This window comes from Typha latifolia, chromosome 14 (genome assembly GCF_019914945.1).
Source record: "Typha latifolia isolate L0001 chromosome 14, TyphaL0001v2, whole genome shotgun sequence".
NCBI lineage: Eukaryota > Viridiplantae > Streptophyta > Magnoliopsida > Poales > Typhaceae > Typha > Typha latifolia.
In genome coordinates, this window is record NC_133099.1 from 4,776,533 (window position 1) to 4,801,290 (window position 24,758).

Consider the following 24,758-nt stretch of genomic DNA (forward strand, 5'->3'; position numbering starts at 1 on the left):
TATTGCTAATCAGTGACATTTAGCTAGAAAACCTCAGTCCACAATAAATATTACAAGAAAAAGAGAGAATTTAACCAAATCACAAGCTGACCTTTCTCCGTCCTGACAACAGACTGTACTCCTATAATGATAGTAAATCTCACGGTAATACCGAACTAATAGAATGTCGAATGGATTCTCACAAGAGATATAGAAACGGCATCCAATGGTTGTGTACAGGAGCACCTCTATGTAGTTTCTATAGGAGCTCATATCAAGGAGATTTACAAATATTTAGATGAAGAAACTTGCCAGTGGCAGGAACCAATGGTTAAAAAAGAAGTACGAATGTTGTATGGTGTATGATAATAAGGCTTTTCTGAAGATGCTGTAATAATGTTAGCAAGCTTACTAACCTGAGATCCTGTTAGGCAGCTTTCTACTGCTTTGGCTCTCTGAGGTTATAGTCGTTAACCTTTTGGAAACCTCTCAAACAATGTGATATTATGTTAGGATGCTATCTGATATCAGCAAATTGTGATGAGGCAATAATAATTTGGAACCAGTAGTCATGTGCTGTAAATTGTGAGTATAGCCACGGAGGCCCACTTCTTTTCCCATGAATAATTTCCTGCGAAAAGTTTGATCAGCCCAATCAGAGATCTTAAAAAATCAAATACTAAGGAAGAGGTTCAAGTGACAAAAACCTGCCAGTGTGAAAGTTACTATGCTCGGCAACTGTTGCATGAGTATAAACCCCAACAATAGCATCTCCCAGGCCATTTTAAAGATAGGTTCTTTCGGTCATCGGCATTGCAGTTATAAAATATGAATGACTTTGATCTCGGATGAAGGATCTGTTGCAAATTTTCCATGCAAATATTGATTCAAAACCCGAGTCACACTGTCCTTACATATGCCAAGCCACTGCAATCTCAATGGAAGAGTGAAAAATATGATACTAGCTCTTCTGAGAGGGACCTAGTACTTCACAAGAGCTGGTAATGCAGCATAGAGTTCTGTTAAGCACTGAAAAATCCAGTTGAGGAGCTGCTCTCTTGGTAGCTCCAGAAGTAGTTCAGCCTATAAAAGAGTACAATATAATAATTCATATCCCGCAACAGTTATAGTGTAAAAAGAATATTTAAAATATAGACCTGGGGCAAGAAGTTTAACCAAAGGCTCAATAATTGAGCTACAAAAACTAGAGACAATGTAATGCAGGATATCTGTCGCAAAGTTACCTTCTCCATTACCAGAGGTTATAAATTACCACGAATGGTAAAAGAGAGGATAACAAAGGCACCCACTATAGTTTACTTCCAATTACATACTAACCTTTTTATGACATTATTAGCATTCTGAACTTCTCGAGTTTGTTTGAAATATGACATTTCAGCAGAATCTTTCAGATTGAATAGATTCCTCTTATTACCAAAAACAGCCAACACTAGTCTAAATTACAGACACGTAATAGGAGCTAGCACACATGTTCTCATAGATAAGTATAGAAACTTTAAATAAGTTATCTGAACATGCCAATGCAAATGGCCAGAGTAGCAATAGATTTATCTGAAAAAGGAAACTCATGATACGATTCGGAGTTCACCGACGTCGTCTCGAGCATGGATTCACTTTAGGAGTATTTTTATTTCATGTTTTAGTGTTTAATTTCCATTAAAATAAGTTTTCTGTAAGTCGCGTTCAAACGCGGGTGGAGTGAGTTCGAATGCGGGTGGAGTGAGTTCGAATGCGGTTTGTGAACGGGGTTGTGAACGTGGTGAAGAGAATGTACTGTGCGTTCGAACGCGGTGCGTTCGAACGCACTGTGAACGCCTGCATCGCGTTCGCAAATACCGACAGGCGCGTTCGATCGCGCGTTCGAACGCCTGCATCGCGTTCGCAAATCCAGAAGAGCGAACTCGGTGCGTTCGAACGCGGTCGGGCGAGTTCGAACGCGGTCGACGAAAATTGTGTTTTTAGGGTTAATTTGAGTTGTTGGTTAGCCTATAAAAGGATGTGGTAGGCAACCAAATTGATTATTGATTATTGAGATTGAGTTTTGCCTTGCCTCCTTCGTCTTCTTCGCTCCGATTCTCTCAATCCCCGGCGACGCCGCTTCTAACCTCCCTCGTCCGGCTAATCACCCTAGTCCCTTAGGGGTGGCCCTCTTCTCCCCTTTCGTCCAATCTATCCAACACTTGCCCTAATCCTTCCATCAACCACAACCCTTCCACCATCACTTTTCACCGGTGCCACCACATTAACGCCGGTCCACCTTCAACCACCATTACCTAGGATCACGTGCCTCCATCCACGGATCCAAAACAGACCATCTGACCTTTGTCCACAAATCGGACGATATCTCGAGATCCCCACATCCGATTCGCCTGCAACTAGATTTGTTGGAAAGCTCTTTTCTGGGGCTACAACATATCAAAGTTTCACGTCGATCCGACGACGGCATATTTCGGGATCTTATTTCAAAGTTCTGTGCCAGAACTAGTCCAGATCAAGAATTAGAAGAGATCGACCCTTCACCAAAAAGGCGAGATCGTACCAAGCTGGTATCAGAGCTCCATAGCCAGAGGTGTGATCGTATCAACTCATTAGGTATGTGCAGTATAATTTTGTACCAAAGTAACAGAACAACCTTAATCCTTAGCATCCTACAAACATCAAGCAGTTCCCGAATCAATAATCCAGGAGCAATTCAAATACAGTCTGTGTCACTTCTGATTATTACAGCATTAGTAAAAGGTATAGGTTACTCCTGTGTGTAAATATGCTCATGGAAAGCTTTGAAGGAATCAAAATCAGCACGCCACTGTGCAAGCGAAATACAACTTAGAGAAAATTAACTGAAATGAGAGCTGAAACCACAATCTGATCATTACATTATAAACATATTAAAATAACAAAGAAATGATGGAGAGAGGTTTTCAGCGAGAGATGATTTTACAACTGAAAACCTGAAGTAGGTAACCCTAGGAGTTTGTGATGATACACCATTTGAAACTTGAACCAAATATGGGGAAATTGGAAGAAACTTGAGCCAAATATGGGAAAATTGGGAGAAGCTTTTCACAATAATAGAAGCATCATGCTTTAGCCTAGGTACAATGTGACATTACAAAGGAGAATTTCAAGGCCAAGGTTAGGAGAAACTAAGAACATTAACCAGATCTTAGTAGATAAAATGGCACATCCAAGCTTCACATAACTTGCAAAGACGGTTAAAATCAGCAAGAACTCAAAGAAGGAACTTTTGCATTTCCCACATAGAACCAGCAAAGAAGAGCGAATAACTCAGATTTTATATGGGCAAGAGTTGCCATGGTTGGTCACACAAGATCATATTGGAGAGAATTTAGCTTTACTTTGATCCATGGGAAGACTCATAAGTCATAAAGCAAAACAGAAGAGACAGTACTATTATTGCTTAGCACTCAAGTTTTCTTCTTTTCCCTTTCTACCATTGGAACCAACTTGATGATCAGATAACTTGTTTCTAGAATTTGAGCTTTCATTAGTCAAGTTACCTTTTTGGCTGATGTACTAAGAACTCTTCTACTGTCAACTTACCTTCTACACTTCACAGTAAATTTGTACACACTAATGCTGCATTTATGCCTCACTACTTTTGACCATAGCAGGAATAAATACTACAGTGAGAAGGCATGTATTGTATACATGCATAGACCTTAAATGCAAGTTCATCCATTAGCAAACATCTAAATTTTTTTCCTTTCTTCTGTGAACAATTTTTCACCACATACATGTGAACAAGTTTGTAACTGGAGAAGGCATTGCACAGTAATAAGATTGCATACATACCTTAATCTCATTTCCTGTAAAACTTAGACAATTCCGATGTATGTCAGATGCCATTGAATCTGTCATAAGTTTAAACACCTTCTTACTCATATTGGTGGTCATACCAACCGTCTTGCCAACTGTATATATACTACTGATGCCAAGATCTGCCGCCATTCGCCTTATGTAAAGTTTTTTTAATAGTAACTGTAAGAGAAAAATGAAAGCTTCAAATTTCGAAATGGCATATATATTCATAGACTTCAGCAACTATCATCAATTGCTCTCATAATACCTCCATGGAACGAGGTTCCTTTCCATATTGCCTACGTAAATGTTCTGTGAATTGCATCAAGCTCCACATATCTCTCTCTGCAGCTTTCTCAGCTTCATTAATTAACTCTATCGGATTCTCAAGATAGTTTATGTACTCTGAGGAGAGGTGAGGAGTTACATTTACATCAATCTGCAAAAGAGAAAATTGAACATATTAATGCTAACATAGTTATAGGGATAATTGGATAACAACAAAAAAATATGAATCAGATCAGATTATCACATGAATGTAGTTATCTATAACCTTAAAAAGATGCATAAAGTTCTAAACCGTAATAAGCACCTGAACTTTTTTGTAAGGTTCTGGGACAAGGCGATGTTCCTCAACCTGAAGATATAAGAAGCAACTTCAGAATTACCACAGCTGCACAAGAGACTAGAGTTCTACCAAAAACTTTTGTAGCATATATATACTCGTAAAAAAGCACAACTATCCAAGATCTGTAATTTCAATTACAGATTGTAGAAAATAAGTGTGCTTTGTCACTTGAGGGCAAATTTATGTCCTAAGCAGTCTATAAAGTATGACGAGTTGTACATAGAGAAAAGTAGAAATGGTCTTAAAGCTAATTGTCTCAACAGTTGAAAGACAAATTCATATTTCATGCCTCTGAGCAACACATTCATATAAGTAGAAATATATAACCTAAAGGAGAAAGAAGAAATGAAGATAAAGTTCTTCCAGTGACAGAAGTCAACAAAACAAAGTATGCATATGCAGCTTGCAATGAGAATATGAAGGATAAAAGGAATAAAATAACAAGTCTAAACAAACAATAGCTGTATGTTTTAGAGAAAGTAATAGAATTACAGGAACATTCATGTGTCAGTTGAGAAACTGATGACCATTTGATGCTCTGGAAATAGGGGAATTTGCTATTCATGTCAGCTCAACTAAAAATTACGGAGTGCTTGCTCTGAGGTTATAACAAAGAGAATGCATTTGATTGTCTATGCAAGCATATTTGCTTAGACTTCTTTTTCCTAAATATGACTTTCAGACAATAATATATCCATGTCTTTTATCTCGGTTCAAGCTTCAAAGCTTTTAATGCCAATAGCTAAATTTGGTCCGTACAAATATCTAAATATTTCTTCCCTTCAGCAAGATTTGGTTTACTAATAGTCCCTTAGTAAGCGGCTTCTGTATTTATGGCTAACTTTTTTTATACCCAGATTCCTGGTGTCAGAGAAGGCCTTTATATCCCCAAAAGCTGCAAACCAAATCATTGTACAATTGATGCCAATGGCATATAGGCCAAGCCTCCTAGTTTAGTCTTTTAAAGGTAAAGTATTGTATCTTCACATTAAGTAATTAATCCATTAGAAATCCAAAAATGACCTATCAAACTGCACCTACAGCCAATTATTATGTCACGACCCGAAATAGGAATCATGACCGGCCATGCATCTCAATATGCTTGAGATACACAAAGTCTTAATAATACTTTCTACGAGTACGATGGCAAATAAATAAGTAAAATGAAAAATTGCTTTATTAAATTTCATACTAATTACAATAAATATAAAATAATATTATTGTTTTTGAGTCTCTAACGAAATAAATAAACTTCTAATCTAAAGCATAAAATCTAAATGAGCGAAAAAGTAAATAGGTGAATCCTAAGTGGAGGTGGAGTCCGGGTACATCTCACTCAGTCACCCCGCTGACTATTACCTGAGATAGATAAATAAATACAAAACTAGAATCCATGAACCAGCAACTATAGCTCAGTGAGTAGAATTCACTCAAAACCCAAATAAATTTTTAATCATAATAATACTGAATAAAATTAAACTAAAAACAACAATATTCATAATAATATGCAATAGACATGCTCTTTAAATAATAACAATGATAACAATAGAGAGAGTCACAACTTGTAACATTGCACAGTTTCAACATATTAACATCTTTTTAATATTTATACTGCCATATGTCTCAATGGGTCTAAACCCTGTGGATCCACATCAACTAGAAGTCACATCGAGATGATGCTCGGGACTTTTCTTCATAACTGATCCGGTTAGGGTCATCAGATAGTATCACCATATGATCAACACACTCTGTCTTTCTCTCTAACCGTTGAGAGAAGTTAGAGTCACCTAGGAAATTTCTCATTCATCCTAGAACTGTTCCCTAACTCCGCTAGAGTCACCTAAAAAAATCATCGTAGTGATTTAATTTAGGACTTTCTCCTAGACTTCCAGATAGACTTGAGTCACCACGAAAAATCGCAAACGATTTATACCGGGACTGTTCTCTAAGTCGTACCAATACTAGTCTAATTTTTCTTTTCACAAATTTTAATATTTGCACGAAGTATGGTGATGCACTGAGTATAATGATTAAATGCACACAGAAAATATAACAATTAAATTTTCGCACGTACAAATAAAATAAATAGATTTGCACACAGAAATTGTAACAATTAAATTTTTGCACGTAAGGGTGAAATAAATAATTTGCACACAGAAAATTTACATGGTTTGACAAAGATACGAAATATAATAAAATAAATATGTGAGTAAACCCACTCACCTTAGTCTAGGCAAGACGATCGAAATCTCAAATCTCTAGCTCACGTATTAAAAATCACCACCTTAAATAATAAATAATAATAAAAATTTTAATTTCAATAATATCAATATTTTTTTTTAAATTTAAAGAAAAACTAAAAATAACTAAAATGGGTTTAATTACCCATTGGATTGGGCTGGGCTTCTGCTGGCCTGGCCCAATTAAAAAAAAAGACTAATCGGGCTGGGCCAAGGCCCAGCCAAATTAATGGATTGGGCTATGGGCCAACCTGCAGCCCATCCCAAAATTAACTGGTTCGGGTCGGGTCTGTGGATCCGAAATCCAAACTCGACCCGAACCCAAACTTAATGAAAAAGGGGTTGGCTCGGGTTAAACCCGAGCCCAGCCAACCTCTTCTCTCCTTTCTCGCGACCGACGCGAGAAGAGAAGAACTGAGGGAGAAGGTGACCGCTGGCGACCCCCGCTGGCGGTGGTTCACGATCACCCTCAACCTCTCCTCTCCCTTTCTCTCTCTCCCTTACTCTCTCTCTCTCTCTCGTCCTCACGAGGTGGAGAAGAACTCACCACCGACGGCTGACGCCGAGGCCGACGTCGATTGGAGCCACAAGGGCTCCCTAGAAGATATCACCGACACCGGGCTTAAAGCACAAAGCTTCCGGTGACGATGCACTTGCGACCCAAAGCCGCCAGCCGGCCTGATTTGCCGACGAAGCCGAATTCCACATTTTAGGTATTTCTAATTTATCTCTTTAAATTTAAATTAAACTAGAGGGACGAGAGAGGGCTCACCGGAGAGGAGTGTGGTAGTCCTAATTTCCTCCGGCGATGCTCCGACGGGCCGAACCCACATCACAATTCTGACGGTGAGAGAAAAAAAAACGGAGGGGAAAGAAGAGAGGAAGGGGAGGGGGCTGAGGGGATTAAGGGGAGAGAGAGGATTAGGGTTTTAATTTATAGATTAAGAAAAATCCAGATCTAATCCGATCCGAATTAGGCGCGATTTCTCTCTGCGCCTCGTCGTGTGCCGGAGAGGGAAAAGGGAGGGCCTGCACGTGCAGAGCACGTGTACCCTCCTCTCTCAACCTCAAATTTTTTTTTCCTGATTCTGACATATTACCTCACCCATATGCAAAGAGATCAATACTCAATCTTTGAATGTAAATAAGATGAAGTTACAGAACATAAACATTTAACATAGGAAAAGAATCTTGATAAACAAGGCAAGAAAATACCTTTGACAAGCTCTCAAAAAGCATTTCAAAGAAGAGGTCAATGCCAACATTTCCAATATCACCAGTCTGTTGCTCACCAAAGATATTCCCGAATCCTCTTATGCCCATGTCTCTTTCAGCTAGATGGAATCCTTGACCTAAATGCCCATACTCTTCAATAGCAGCCAGTCTCTCCTGGAGCCAGAAAATACGTCATGGATAACCGCTGTATAGGTCTAAGCACAAACAATCGAGACTAAGTATAAACCAGTGAAACAATTTCATGAACAATAACATATAAGAATCAATGTCGCTGTAATAAGAATGTGTTTCAAGTCAAACTTTAACATTGGTATATAAGAATATAACAGAGAATAGACTGCTGTAGAGAACTAACCAATGCTTGATCAGATAGCAACGACTTGTCAGGGTAGAATAAATATGCAAAAGCTTCTTTGTCTGCTCGCCCCACCCTCCCTCTCAGCTATTAGAAAACACAGTCAGTAATTTAAAAACAAAGTAACAAAAAGACTGTTGGTGGCATTACTCCAAAAAGGACAATCATTTTTGGTGAAATCAGACATTAATGGAGTCAAAGAAGAAAAAGTATACAGAACAGCTTGGTCAAACAGTCCACAACAGGATTCTTGATTATGGACTATGACATAATTACCGATTTCTCTGTAAAAGGTTATCCATAGTGGAACTCGTAACAACCAAAGAAAGTAAGATCTTCCTAGATAATGAAATATTCTGCATCTTAATTAACTTAAATATTTTGTCTATAAAAGAAAATATTTTGGAAACCCAAAGCTCTTAGGACTGGCTTCTCATCTATAGACATTCATGAGCTGCAAAAAATAATCATAAACAAATAAATGGCTTCATAGATAAATCTTACACCATTGAAGCATGGTTTCCAGTTTCGGCCGATCCCAATCCCAGCCGAAACCAGCAGGTTTGCTGGTTTTGGCCGAAACGGGTGGGAACGGGTCAAATCCGACCTGGATCCGACCCAGGGGAATTGATGTCCCCACCCCCGACCTGCTCTCTCTTCCCTTTTCTCTCTCTTTCTTTCTTTCTTTCTTTTCTTTCTTTCTCTCTTTCTCACGGGTCTCTTTCTCACCGGCGACTAAGTAAATCTCCGGTGACCTCGACCTCCGGCGATGTTCTCCGACGAAGATTCGACGGCCGATTTCTGACGACCTTGGGTAGGTTTTTTTTTCAGTTTTTAATTTTTTTTTTTCATTGTGCAACTGCAGCACTAGCAGTGGTAGCAGCACCTAGTGCTGCTGCAGCTGATGCTGCTTATGCAATTATACCTCATAAATTTTAAATTATTTTATATTTTATTTTAATTTTTATTTATGTTTTTTAGTTGCAAAGCTAAAATATCAATGGCTCCAAAAGAGAAATCATATGATACCAACATTAGGTGGCAACATTGCATCACTATTGGGCAAGATAAAAGACGTGTTAAATGCGACTGGTGTGGAAAGAAAATGAGTGGTAGTGTCAGCCGTTTGAAAAAATATTTAACTGGAAGACAAGGAAATGTAGCAGCTTGCACTCAAGTGTCCTTGGAAATTAGAAAGCAAATATTGGCTCATTTAATTGGCAAAAAGAAAGATAAACAATCTGCACAACAAAGAGAGTCAATGGTTCGTGAAGAATTGATGCATAATCCTGTACACATTGATAATGATAGTAGTGAGCAAAGTGAGGAGGATGAAGAGGAGAGACAGATGAGGACAATGAAAAAGAGCAAAAATATGCATAGAGAAGAGAAAGAAATGAGAAGAAGCACTGGTGGTAACTTTTAGAGATCTAGATCAGTTAATATATAATGAGAGACAGAGAATATAGGGGCAGCAATTCTACCCATAGGGCTCCTAGTGTTACAGCAGAGTCTAAAAATATTGGACCAATGGATACATATCTTTAGAAAAAAATGGGTCGTATAGACTTCCATTAAGACAGTTCTCAAAGGAATTAAAAATGCAAAGAAACATATTGGTAGGGCTATCTCTAAATTTTTCTTCTACAACCATATTCTTTTCAATAGAGCTAATAGTCTTTACTATTACACTATGGTGAATGCTATACAATCAGTAGGGTTTGGTATTCTGCCTCCTAGTTCAAATAATATTGTTACTAAATATTTTGACTCAGAGGTAGATGAACTTCATACTTACATTGAGACATTTAAATGGTATTGGGATAAATTTGGTTGTACACTGATATGTGATGGGTGAAGTACACAAAACAGAAGAAATATAATTAATTTCTTAGTGTACTCTGGCATGGGGATAATATTTTTGAAGTATGGATGTTACTGCTAATTCCAAAAATGCAGATTATATTTGTCAATTGATGGATGAGGTGGTACAAGAAATTGGTGAAAAAAGAATAGTCGAAGTGGTTACTAATAATGGGGCAGCAAATTATAAAGCTACTGGAAATTTACTAATGATAAAAAAACCTTATTTATATTGGATGACATGTGCTGCACATTGTATTAATCTAATGTTAGAAGATATTGCAAAAGAGCCTGAAATTGACATGGTCATACGTGAAGGTCAGAGGTTAACAAATTTTATATATAACCATGGTTGGGTTCTTAATTTACTTAGGCAGATGACTAGTGGTAGGGAGATCATTAGACCCGGTTTTACTAAATTTGTCACTCACTTTTTAGCCTTAGAGAGCATCATGCGCTACAAGGATGATATTATGTAAATGTTTACATCACAGGAGTGGTCTATAAAAATTAAGAATATGAAACCTAAAGATAAATCTTTAGGTGAAACTTTGAAAAATATGGCTCTTAGAAATGCATTTTGGGATAATATTACAATTGCCACCGCAGTATTTGAGCCTCTTGTTAAAGTATTAAAACTTATAGACAGTGATGATAAGTCTGAAATGGGTTTCTTATATGAGACAATGGATATAGCAAAATAATCAATAAAAAAAAATGTGGCCAAAGTTATAGAAAATGGTGGAAGATGATTGATTCTAGATGGAACAAACAACTACCTAGAGATATACACGCTGCTGGTAGGCATGCTTTTAAGTTTTAAGTTTTAATTTACTAATTTACTTTTATTTATGAATATTTAAAAATTTGAATGTTTACAAATTTTAAATTTCTACAAGGTATTTTCTTAATCCAAGATTTTAATTCTTTAAAAATGTCAATAATGATAGTGAAGTCTTGTTGGGGGTTAGAAAGGTAATCAACAAGCTTGAGCCCGATATTCATAAACAAATCTTTTGTGATAAAGAAGTGAGTTATGATTCAATTAAATAATTTTATTATTATTTGTTTTAAGTTTTAACTTTCAATATAATCAGTATGCAATAAGCTAATCATATATTTCTAATTTCAGATGGAGAGATATAGATTGAGAGCTGAGCAATTCAGTACTGCTAAAGTTGCTACAGCTATATCTCATAACACTTCAGCTGAATGACGGTCTATCTATAGATGGTATGAGGCACCAAATTTGACGCCAATAACAAAGAAGATTTTAAGTCAAACTGTGTCTTCATCACAGTGTGAAAGAAATTGGATTACTTTCTCCTTAATCCACACAAAAACACGCAATCAATTGACAATGGAAAGATTGGAGAAGTTAGTTTTTTGTCATTATAATATAAAATTGAGGGAGAGAAATTTAAAAAGAAAGACAGAAAATGAATAACTAATTAATTTAAATCATGTTTTTGATGAAGAAGACCCTTTGATTCCATGGATCAGAGAAATAGAAGACAGGTTATTAGATGACAGAGATAACCCATGGTTAGATGAGATATTGGGAGAGACCATAACGAGAGCAGAGGCTGGTACGAGTCGTGCAGCAGCAAGAGATAGTATATCTACTAGTACTAGTCATAGTCCTGATGATACATATGGTGGTGAGATCATTCCATCTACATTTGTTGAGAAAAGTCAGAGGCATAAGGATTAAAGACAGAGAAACTGAGGATGTATATACATATCAATAACGTCGTCATGAGAATGTTGCTTCCTATGATTATGGTACATCGAGTATTTATTATTTGGAGCCATCACAAGAACCATATGCTAGTTATTATCCTCAGTATTCTTAGGCACAAGATTCAAATGCTGGTTATTATCCTCCTCAAACGCAAGTCACACAACAAGATCTATGTAATATGACTAGTATGATGGAATCACTTTTTAGAGCATCAGGTCTCAGACATTAATATTTACAAACTTATGGTGATTATGATGACGAAGACTATAAAAATTTACGAGAACCAGCTCGGTATTCATCAAAGTTTTAAATTTTGAGTAAGTTTATACATTTTTAAAATTTTTAGACTTCATATGTGAGTAATTTTTGTTTTCTTATTTTTTTGTCATTTTTTCTAAATTTTTCTGCATTTTTAAATAATATTTAGAATTTTATATAATTAAAAAATAGTCCGATCCGATACGAATGGCTGATACGTATCTTTTTTCTGGACGGCCGATACCGATCCCGGTCCTGGGAATCTTGCATTGAAGATATAACTTTGTTTAGTTATTTAAAGTTTTTCACATTTTTCTGGATACAATTTGAACATTCAATCAATAAAGCTATTAGAAACAATTAGCAATTCAAATAGCAGTAGTAGTCATCTATGATGTTACCAATAATGAATATGCCTGTGGCACGGCCCATTGTCATCGACCGTAACAAGGATGGCATGCCTATGGCACGAGCCGTTGCCGTCAATTGGCCGTGCCATTAAGAGAGGGAGAAAAAAAGTGGAGGGAGACTACTCGCCTTCACCCTTCACCCTCCACAAGTTTTTATTCAACCCGACTCGATCCACTTGACCCCTTCTTTCTCCTAGAGCTAGGGCACCCGACGCGGGTGCAAGCGGCACCTTCATCATTGAGCTCAAGCATGAGAAGGACGGGCAATAACGAGGTTAGGGGCAAGCAATGCAGCAAGCTCGACGACGAGCAACAAAGAGCAAAGACGAGCAGCGACGGTGGTAGTGAGCCAATCGTTGCCAAGAGAGGTGCGCCATGCGGCACCCCTCGTGCCACGTGCCAATACGCAGCCAACATGGTAAGTGCTTACTGGCATGCCCATCGTTAGATGTTACGATGTTAAAACTTAGGGTTTTTATTCAACAAAACATATCAATTGATAGGACTCATGAAGAACAACTGATTTCTTAGTAACAAGAAGAACACTAGCAAAGCTGAACTTTCTGAGACATTCAATGTAAATTGTCCACAGGAATTTCTACTGAAGGGATAAATTGTCCAAAGCACTACCTAAAGCTAATAGGTGAAATACTCACCAATGTCATTCTTGAATTTGCTCACATAATTTCATCCTAATATATGGTCTATTCCTCAGCCACTCTTTCTTTACTTGATAATATTAATAGAATTTTACTAAACTTAAAGTTGATAGATTAATGTGGGGCTTCCAAATAAAATCGTTTGTACAGCATCATTAATCACTAGAACTTGCTGTGGTCTATGAATCTTTAGGATTCAACATAGTAAGTAATACTATCAATTCAAAGTGATAAGAAAAGAAAAAGATAAGGATGCTACCTGATACAACTGAGCCAGTCCAAATTGGTGAACGTCCTGAATTATAATGGTGTTAGCATTCTGGATATCCAGTCCACTTTCAACTATATTTGTGCTAATTAGTATTTTAATTTCTCCCAGGGCAAAACTCTCCATTGTTTCTTCAAGCTGCTTCGAGTATTGCTGTAAACATTTGCCAAAAAAGGGAAATGGGTTAAGTATACATATCTAGGCAGCACAAAAGAGAAAGACACATAAAAAGAAGTGCAGTGCTGAGACTATAGAGAAGAATACTATAAACTAATGTATGGATGTGTCCTTGAAATCTTTATTCCCTTTACTAGTATTGTCAGTTCGAAAACACCAGGAAACCCCACTAATCAGTAAATCTAAATTAACTCCATTAGCAGACCTTTCCATGAGCAACTGCAGAGGCTATATTTGGAAATGAGTGCTCAAGAAATTCCTGCACTTCTTCCAACCCTGTAAAATAAGTATATAACTATTAAAACACGAGGAAAGAAAGAAACTGACCAGTAGACAAATTAGTTTTATCTCATCCTATTCTGTTTTCTAGCAAAAATTTAGTTAGGCAGTTATTCGCTGATACATTTTACTTTTTAATTTTGAGTTGTTTTGTTCTATATACTTTTGGCTTCTTTGATGGTCGGTGGAAATGATAGTGGCATGGTTGCTTTCAATGAAAATATGCCATTGTGCATAAATATTAAGTAGTATTCCAGCTAGCAGATAATTTGTGTTCTACAAGAGCTATTCTCACCATTGCTAGGAAACTCAGTGGCTTTTCCCTTTCAAAAGAATAAAGAATTAGAAGCATGTGTGGTTAGATTTCAAAGAACTCTCATATTATTCAGAAAGGGAAGGCATCGATGAGAAAATCAACTAATCATCTTTTCTCTTTTGTATGCATTAACCAAACTAAAAATTGTCAAAGGAAGGATATCACTCAGAAAATGTAAGAGCCCAACCTTTAATTCGAGGTAACACATAGAAGACTTGGCCACCGCGATCCAGCTCAAATTTGATTGCTGATAAGACCTTTTCTTTACTATAAGCTGACAAGTGAGTCTTTATAGGAACTCTCTCTGGAGGTGGTGTTGAAATTAAACTGCAAGTAATATGTATAATTCAGCAAAGAGTAAATCAAGTATGGAAAGTTCCAAAATTTAGGTTTACAATAGGTACACGCATATCAGGGAGAGATGTCTTAAGTACATCTAAATCTAGAGCAATTTCACTTTTCCAGCCAAACAGTTAATTGTCCTGCTTCTTTATACAACCATCAGCGCAAGTAGTTACGCTTGGAGAAGTCTCCATGAACCTCAACCCCCCAAGATAAGGTATGTGCAGATATATAACAGGCCACTGAAAAATCTAAATCATTTGTCTAGCTTGACAGTAAGTACCACATAGTAGAAGCTAAGTTACATAATGGTCAGTGCATGTTGTCGTAATATCATTAACTTAAGAAAATAGAAAGGTTATTGATACTCTATGGCTACAGTTTCCTCCTTACACATGCAAGTAAGCCTTGAGTATTAGAAAAACAATTTATGAATATTGCATGAGATAAAATCCCCATGTCCTCTAATCCATATTGAGATATCTTTAGAAAGAGACTCCTTTTTGAAAGTTGAAAGAGTGTAACATGACAAAACACTACTATCATGCATTAACAAAGCATATGAAATATAAGCAACTGATAATCTATAATGTTCAATAAATTTGGCATTGTATAAAGAAATTCTTTGATTAGTTCAACTACATGAACAAAAAGAAAAAAAAAAGATAATCCCTGAAATATGAAGTTGCTACATAGTCTTCTTCATGAGATGTATTTGTCCAAGTGTTCAGTATGTCATGTGGCAAAACAGATAACAATAATAAGATAAAAGATGATACCTAGCATCACGAAATCCAGTCAATGCCAAGTAAAGGGTTCGTGGAATAGGTGTTGCAGAGAGGGTGAGAACATCAACGGAAGTCTTGAATGATGCTATCTTTTCTTTTTGTTTGACACCAAACCTCTGTCAAATGAAAAATGATAATGTGTAAATTAATCAACTTCTTGAGGATGTTAGATCCCTGAAGACTCACCACACGAAAAGTTTAACAGCATGACAGCATAGATAAGATTACATCTTTAATAATTTATGTAAATGCAAGAAAAATCTTTTGTTTATGTAAAGGAAATTCAATCACTTTTTAAATCAGAATTCTAGACTTTGTTGAATCAATACCCTTAAAAACAACTTATGATAACCTTAAGCTGCGACATTTATCTGAATTCTGAAAGAGTTTAAGAACATTTGAATAAATAAGATACCTGCTCCTCATCAACAACAAGAAGACCTAGATTGCTATAAACCACTCGGTTTCCAAGAAGAGCATGAGTTCCAACAATGATGTCCAAATGCCCACTTTTAATCATTGAAAGATACTCTTCTTTCTCGGACTTTGTCTGCAGAGAAAAGCAGAACTCATGACAAAAGATCAAAAAATGGATGGCCAATAGCTTAAAATGAGAAATTCAATCATGTATATTTGCAATTTTTGCATACCAAACTTTTCATCGAGGATTTCAGTTTCCTGGACTACAGTAAAATTCATGTTGACTGCCAAGAAACCACTAGTCGGAAATGTTCAATAATCTAAGTTTGGTAGCCAATGAGATTGCCTCACTAGGTTAGTTCAAAAAGACACTGTCCCTAATATAAACAGATGGGTCGGGGATATTCAAAAGTTCAAAGGAACAAGTTTCCATAAATGATCAGGATATTGTTTCTCAAGAAAGCATGCTTCCAAATAATATGTTGATAACAGAGAAAAATCATTTTCAAACACATACCTTGGAAAAAGCAAGTAAGAGAACTACAGATGAATAACTTGACCAGGATATTGATTTGCAAAAGTATCCTCAAAGAAAAGCAGTAACTAGAATGGAATGGAAATGCAGTAACTAGAAGGGGCAGCATGCTAGTTAGAAGGACAAGCTAGTCAAAGAATTTAACATTTTACATACAGATCACTTCTTCTCTCAATGAAAGCAAGTCATGGACAATTTTCTTTAAGCAGAGCATCATAGGAAGCAAGGACTAAGTTTCTAGGCTTTGTGTCCTCTGGTCAGCAGATGTCTCAGCGACAGCTTGCAGGCAGAAGAATCACAGTTGTGTCACAATATGAAAGAGGAGAGGGAAAGGATGTTGGAGGGAGGGAGGAGTGGGAGGAGGGGGAGAGAGGGAGGAGAGCAGTGGGGCAGTGACTGTTTTGCTCAGGAAGAAGAGGGTCCCCGTCAGGTCAGATTCAGCTTGACCAAACCCAGTCGCAATTGTTTCAATCAGAAAGAAGACAGGAAGATGAAGGTCCGGTCAGGTCAGGTCGGGTCCAACTGGACCAAAACCTTTTTCTTCTTCTCAACGAAAATGGTCAATGCTAACCTCCTCTCTCTCCCTCCCTCCACAACATCTCCCTTTGCTCCTTTTGCCACTTCCCCTCTGCCTCTCCTTGCCTCCTTGTTGGCATAACAACTGTGCAGGGCAACATGGGTGGTGCCTCCCCCATTTTACAGTGGGCAAAGAGAACAATCCACATGAGTGACTTTTTAAAAGTATGTAACAATCCACATGAGTTGATCAAATAACTTAGTTGATCAAATATCATTCAGATTTTACCACTTATAACAGTCTTCCTAGTTTTATTTTTCCTAATCTCAATAATCTGATATTATAAATAAAGCAAGCATCAATTGGGCATTCTCCAAATAAACACAACTTAAGAAGCACAAACATGGGATACGAATACGATACAATACGGACACAAAGATACAGCAAATCATGAAAAAAATTGGACACGATAGGTTCAGAACACGGCAATGTAAATAAATAAAAACATTATATATTATTGACACGTTTAAAGAAATATTTTTCTGAACTTATAATATAAATACACGAGCATGCATAAATTATTTATGATAGAAAAACAAAATGTACACAATACTAAAAAGTCAAAAATGATAATGCTAATACATGACAATCCAAATCAATATTATGAGAATAAATAACTAACTATCATTACTTAACTACAATAGATGGCGCATGCAAGTTTGTGATTTTATAATAATTTGCATTAATATTAATTTTCTTGGATGCACTAATTTGTTATTGTTGCATCATATTACTATAGCATATGCAGGAAATTCATATAATAGATAATTTCTTTTATAAACTTTTATAGCATACGATAAATCTTATGCATAAAAAGTGTCTCAAGAGTGTCCAAAAGAGTGTCCAATTTATTCTATAATTTCTTAAATATCAGATACGCTGTAGAAGTGCCTGACACATGTCCAACAAATGTCTGACGAGTGTTGCACACGGAGACAACATACTATTTGAAATGTCTGTGTTTCATAAAACACAACATTCTGATATCTCTAACAGTCGATATTTGAACTGGTAATGGAGAAATAGAAAAAAAATTAATTGATTGTTTCAGATCAATCTGAAAAATATAAAAAAAAAGTTGGCTTTAAGCATATTGTGTGAAGTTAAACCAGTTCGACACCATAGCATACCTGAAACCTGCTCAAAAGTCCAATCTTTATGTGAGGATACATAGAGAAGCGCTCAGAAATTACATCAAAATGCTGTTTGGCTAAGACAATTGTCGGTGCAAGAACCATTGCTTGTTTACCCGCAGATATGACACAAAAGATTGCACGTAATGCAACTTCAGTTTTGCCAAATCCAACATCTCCGCAGATCAACCTATCCATTGGTGTTTCCCTTTCCGTCAAATCCTTCTCAACATCAATAAAAGCCTGCAAATCACAATGAAAATCATACAGGCTCCCAGTAAGTGCAACAAAATCCAAATAAGAATGTAATTTTACTTGTAGATATTACGTAATATATTGATATCTCATCAATGAGGTAGCAGAGCTTCACAGATGCACGCACAAGTACATTAAGATCCAGAAAATTAAAAGTGGGCAGAAAGAAAGAAGGAAGAAGCCAAAAAGAGAATAAGAAATGCTCATTCGCGTCACTTTTAGAATAAACAGAAAATGCAAGTAACTATATCAGAAGTGCATAATTAGTTTATATATCCCAAGATAAGAACAATAACAATGGGAACTATTATTCACTCTGTCACATCTGCAATCAATTCTAGAACATTGTGGAAAAACAGTATCAAGGCATACAAGGCAACATGATGTTCAAGGGGACAGAATCACTAACAAAGAGTATTCATGTTTGCAAACAAAAAAGTTTCTATCTTTTGCAAATCAAGAAAGTATTCATAAAGTAAAATCAAAAGCAGACACTATATAAACATGATACATTTAGTTAGGATCATTTCTTACTACATTAGTTGTTTATTTTTATTAAAATGAAATTCATGTAGGTCGCATTCGAATGCAGGAGGGATCGCATTCGAACGCCCTTGCGAACTCCTACATGAGGTTCGCAAATACAGAGAATGCATATTGTGCGATCGAACGCAGTCTGACGAGTTCGAACGCTCACGTTCGAACGCCTGCATCGCATTCGCACATACAGAGAACGCCTTTTGTGCGTTCAAATGCGATCAGGCACGCGATCGGCGGGAATCCTCTAAAATTAGGGTTACTTATTGTTTTAGGACTTATTGGCTAGCCTCTATATATATGTGAATGGCAGCCAAATTCAGAATGCTATTGGAATATTGATTTCTTACCTCTTTATCATCTATCTACCCTAATCTCCCTCCTCCCTCTTCACCATCCTTCCACCTCTACTGTTGGCAAGGTTTCTCCTAACTTCTAATCTCCCTCGACTGTCGAGCCACCCCTCTTCTTTGGGATCTCAACCACTTTGTTCCCTTCATCTATATCCCTTAATCACATCCATCATCCACCTCCATCTTCATACCCATCATCCATAACCCTAACATCCACTCACCCGTCACTACTATTATCACCCACGTTATTCCGTGTTTTCGTCCCAGTTGCAGTTCGAATCTACGAAGGGCATAAATACAAAAGTTGTAGATCAGGAAGTTATGAATCGAATCTACTTAGTTTCATAATTTTCTGACTACAGGAGAATATTTGACGAATATTTTCCCATGATTGCGCGGACTGCTTTCTGCAATAAATTCAGATCTTAACGGAATTGTTCTGTAGCCTATCTTTTGGTATAAGAATCCATCAATTTGGTATCAGAGCCTATCAAAACACTAGAATAAACTTACAAGGAGACATCAATTTTACCATGATATCAGCCATTTAAAGAGCAAACTTGGTCTTATGATTGTCAGTTGAATTATATAAATAGTTCATAAATTGACTTCATCATAGCATGACCACAAAAATCTTTGGCGAATGTAACTACGATGGTTTAGGTCATACAAGACCATTACCTTTGTAAACTCTAAGTTGAATTTGCTATCCTGCTTATCCATTTAGGATCAACAGATAAGTGCATTTGTAACAAAGCATTACTGTCATAATGATTGAGTAGCAAATAGATACACTTGGATTATTTTTCAACAGACTGAAAAAATGTGCATTATGTATGAATGTAGAATTCTCCCATATATGTTACCAAAATATTAGCAATCCTGCTTATTCATTTAGGTTCAAAAAGATAAGTGCATTATGCAACAAGGCATTACTGTCATAAGGCTTGAACAGCGAATAGATATAGATTATTTTAACATACTGAAATAATCAAATAATGTGCATCATGAATGAATTTAGAAATCCACCACGTTAACCAACACAAGTATAGATTAATCCAAGAGATGGATGTAGGAAAGGTACAGCAGTACGCACAAAAAAAGTACAGATTAGGAAATGAACCTGCTTTTGGTCTGGGGTAGGCTCATAAGGGAATTGAGCAGCAAAGTCAGTCATCTCCGGATTTTTCAGATATGGGGGCCTTTTTTGTTTCAATCTATGCAAGTACAACTCCATTAAGTCAACTATCATTTTCTGTACAGCAATTTTCCCCTTTATCCTTCTCCTCTCCCATGTACTAGGGTCATTCAGCTTGCTCAAGGCTCGTGGTTTTTTTGTTTCATTAGGTCTGCAAAACTAACAAACTGAATAAATCGTCAATATATAAGGATGAGTGATATCTACATGGAAATAGCTTGGAAAGAGCTTGTAACTAACTAACTATTCTACAAAAATGATTTTGTAACACGCTAAACTGCAGACAGCAGACTCTTGTGAGGATGTTCAATAAAATGCAAATGTAGTTATTGATATTTGAGAGAACTTTTAATACAAATGACTATACACTTGATGGAGATTTAACAGATGGAAAATTTCCATTTAGCAATATACATGTTGCAAAGTTCAGACTAAAGATTAACTGCCTTCACCTTCCAATCAACCTAAATGATTTGTAATGGCACAATATACCTCTAATAGAAAATAAGAGTGGACAAGAGAGAAGGGGAGAAAGAAAGGGGATTTTGTAATTTAAATATTCCAATTATGTTTCATTCAAGATACACTAATATCAAGAAAAACAAATCATCTAAAAGAAGATATTAACTATGTAAACTTCAAATTATCCACCTATGATTATACCTAAAATCAAACTGCCTTTGAACTTTTATTTGTATCACTTTGCCCCCATGTGATTAATGTGATTCGAACCAGATCCGATTACCTCGGAAAACATTGGGTTCAATTTACTTTATTTATCTTATTAGCTTATATGACTTAGACAGAGTTCTAAAAGGCTAGAATTTGTTTAATTAGCTAAGTCCAGTAATTTTCAGTTCTACGCAGTTTCAAAATAATATTCAGAAGATATTCATCAGACATCTAAATACTATGAAACTAGTTGGATAAGATCGGTGACATCATGATCTAAAACTTTCATATTCAAAATTTCTTTAAATTCGGACTCTATTTATAACAAAATGGAGAACTAATCCGAGGAAGATAAGAAGACCGATTTAGCTAAGTTTATTAATTTGTTTATTATTTAGTTTGACTCTTCTATTTTATTATCTATAAATAGGGTTTTACAGCTTGTCTTAGTAATGCTAATGTTTTGGAATGCTTTGGAAGGGAATGAATTTATCTTTCTTAATCTCTCTGTCTCTCCTTAGCTTCTCTCAATCATCTAGTAAATTCTTTTCTCCTTTGTCGCCATCTCTTCTTAGCGGCTTTCATCTTGACCACGACGGTATTCTTTCTCACTGTACACAAATTTTTTGTCTCAAACTTCTCCCTCTTTGTCTCTCTTTGCTTTAATCGTTTCTACCTGCCAAATGGTTTTCGTGTTTGCATGATACTATAGTTGTAGGCTAATCATAATCTTTCGTCATCTATTGCATCCGCATCTATAAGCCACCACCACCCTCTCTACCGACCCCACCCTATCACCACCAATCCATCACCTCCATCTAACACCTAGGAATCCATGCCTCCACCCACAGAATCCCTACAACCAGCTTAAGACATTTATCTCAAAAGTCTGTGCTCTCCGATTTGCATCCACTATTTAGACGATATCTCAATATCTAGCAACCTCGCAATCTTGGATTCGTTGGAAAGCCATTTTCTAGAGAAACAAAATATCTAAATTTCAAGAAGTTCTAATAGGTAGATCTCCCTCTATCCAAAGATCGTTGCAGACTAGATCAAACCGCTTCAAAGTGGTTCGTATCAATTTAGTATCAGAGCAGACCCTTGTTGCGAATGAACTCTAATCGGTTCATATTAATTTGGTATTAGAGCGCAAGTACAACCTAGGCGAGTTCGTATTAATTTGGTATCATAGCTCGAGCACCATCTAGGGCGGTTCGCTAATTTAGAGTACTATGAAATCATTAACTTTTCCATCCAAACTTAACAAAGAAAAAGTAAATTACCATAATACCCCTATAATATTAAGAATCCCATTACTTGAGTAAATACCCATATTTTAAGATAATTAAAAAATTTTATTCCATGATAATATTTTTAAAGGAGGTACATTGTGATAGATAATAACTAAGATTTGAGGTTTGTAGTATTAGATATGAGGAAGATAGAAATGTTGAAAGTGTACTTTATTTTAAATTTGAAAAATAGGATACAGTGAGTAAATTTATGGAAGGAAAAGGGTAATTTTGACATTTTAATATTCACTAGGTGGGAAAATTCCCTCTAATATTTTTAAAATTTTTTTTGTAATTTCTCTGTTAATTTTGGATGGAAAAGTTAACAATTTCAAATTAGTCTAAAAAGTGATGCAAATGTAGTTAGGGGATAGTTTGATTTTAGGCAAAACTTGGGGACAATTTGTAATTCACCCTATTAACTATTAAGAACATGCTTCTCATACCATGGAGCTTACATAACAAAAGAATCATATTTTTCTACAGAACTGCAAAAAGATGCATATATTAAAACAGAAACAAGGCGACTGTATTGCAAATGCCCAGAATCAAGTTCATTGCGTAAGATCTTGATGCCTTCACCTTTTCTATTCTCAGAAACCAGAAGTAGAATGGCCAAACCTTGAAAAATTACCATTCTTGACAATTGACACAATACCACTAAAAGATGGAGTGTGCATCTGGAATCCAGGGATCTCTTGTAGCAAGGGCCTAAATCTAGTATCCTCAGGGACAGCAAAAAAAAAAAACAAAAAAGGAACAGAACCCTTACACACTCGTAACTTATTAGGTTCTACTTACTGTTTACAATCACTTTACATCCATGTTCAAAGTTGATCAGTAAGCTCTGCTTTAATGTGACAAACTTATTAAGATGGCGGTTTGTCGACTAACCCACTATCTCTGTCAGAATTCTCTACATCTTTGCCAGAATGTCACAAACACAATAACAAGTGGTCCGTCCCGATATCTAGGTCAACCTAGACTTTGGATCAATCAGATCTGCTTGCCATCCCCATAAATAAGGAAAGAAGGCTTCCCAGGTGGTGGTTGGTCCATTTATAATCTAAGATATAAAGCTTAATGCAGTGGGTTCAACCCATAAGCATAAGCATTATAAACTAGATAAATATTTGGGGTTAACCGGCTAGGTGAAGATGTTTATGAGATTCCATAGGGTTATGACACTAGGAAAAACCTACTTAAACCGTTTAGCCAGGATCAGGAAACCCACTGATAGAAAAGATGCAGATTTGTGACTCAAGTAGACTTGAAGAGTCTTTTCTACAAGTTCTTGACCCCAGGTCCTTGAATGAGCCAAGTACAGCCTGAAAGAAACTCAAACAATATCTAAAGCTCATTTTTTAACCGTACATATGAGATATCCTTCTTCCCTAAGGACATTCCAATAATAACAACATGCTTCAAGAATTATCCTATCAAAACTGCAGGCGTTAGTTTGCATTAAATCTTCTAGATTCTTACTAAGGAGTCTTATGGCATACTATTACTTAACTGGTGTTCAGGAAAATCATATTCCCAAGGAGCCAGTGTTCCATTTCCTTTTCTTTGTCCTTGGCTACTATTACAAATCAAAGCATCACATATAAACCAAGACATCGATGGAAAGAAAAGGTTAGACTACTCACAAATTATAGCGATAAAGCATGCGGCTTGCCTTGTTGACAGGAAGCTTTGCCATCCCATCGGCATATTCTATAAACACATACTCAACCGGCCCTGAGGATGAATCCTTGGGCACATCATACTTTATCGCCGCAAATTTCCCAATCCCGACCTTCTTATGCACAACGTAGTCCCCAGGACGAAGCGCATAGGGATCAACCCTGTACCCAAAACCCCCACCACCCTTCCCATCGGCATCGACCCCGCGAAGCTTCTGCAACCCCCTCTGCTGCTGCTCCTTCACCATTCGTATATACTTATCGGCCTCGGCGGAGTCCATTGCAGGTATCCCCTTCGAAGACTCCTGCCGCCTCCCATGCTCCCGTCGGATCCTCTCGTTGAGGAGCGCGATGTCGTCCGTCTCCGGTGACTTCTTCTCCCTCCGCGGCGCCAACGAAGCCGGGATCCCCTCCGTGTAGAATGCGCAGGTGCGGATGGATAGGGGTCGGAATCTTTGAATTGGGAAGCCTGAGACGCGGGAATGAAAGGGGAAGCATAAAGGTGGCAGCTTTGGGGTAGGGGTTGGGAGAGGAGGCGCTTGGACGGCAGCCATTGGGGGGGGGGGAATTGTGTGAGATTTTGAGCTAAGGAGAAGAGGAATTGAGGATGAGAGTGGATGGAAGAGAAGACGAATACGCCATTAGAGGGCAGAGAGAGTGCGGGGGGTTTGGGAAGGGTTTATCGACATAGGAAGTGGGATTCTGTGGATATC

General features: G+C 37.0%; 1 protein-coding gene across 3 annotated transcripts; it reads right to left on the reverse strand.

Annotated features, from left to right (window-relative positions):
- On the reverse strand, positions 1-24,758 carry LOC140801223 (ATP-dependent DNA helicase At3g02060, chloroplastic). Of its 3 annotated transcripts, none has more exons than XM_073156235.1 (15): positions 24,010-24,758; positions 20,319-20,544; positions 18,048-18,293; positions 15,801-15,935; positions 15,377-15,501; positions 14,443-14,582; positions 13,866-13,936; positions 13,475-13,636; positions 8,282-8,368; positions 7,906-8,079; positions 4,415-4,459; positions 4,091-4,261; positions 3,817-4,002; positions 691-1,062; positions 1-610 (listed from the first exon to the last, which is right to left on the reverse strand). In XM_073156235.1, the coding sequence occupies exons 1-14, from the start codon at positions 24,597-24,599 to the stop codon at positions 961-963; spliced, it is 2,460 nt and encodes an 819-aa protein (XP_073012336.1). In that variant the 5' UTR covers positions 24,600-24,758; the 3' UTR covers positions 1-610; positions 691-960. The 3 variants fall into 3 exon arrangements, with proteins under 3 accessions (XP_073012336.1, XP_073012335.1, XP_073012337.1); XM_073156234.1 differs by having other exon boundaries at positions 687-1,062; XM_073156236.1 differs by lacking the exons at positions 1-610; positions 691-1,062; positions 3,817-4,002 and adding an exon at positions 6,674-6,734 and having other exon boundaries at positions 4,190-4,261.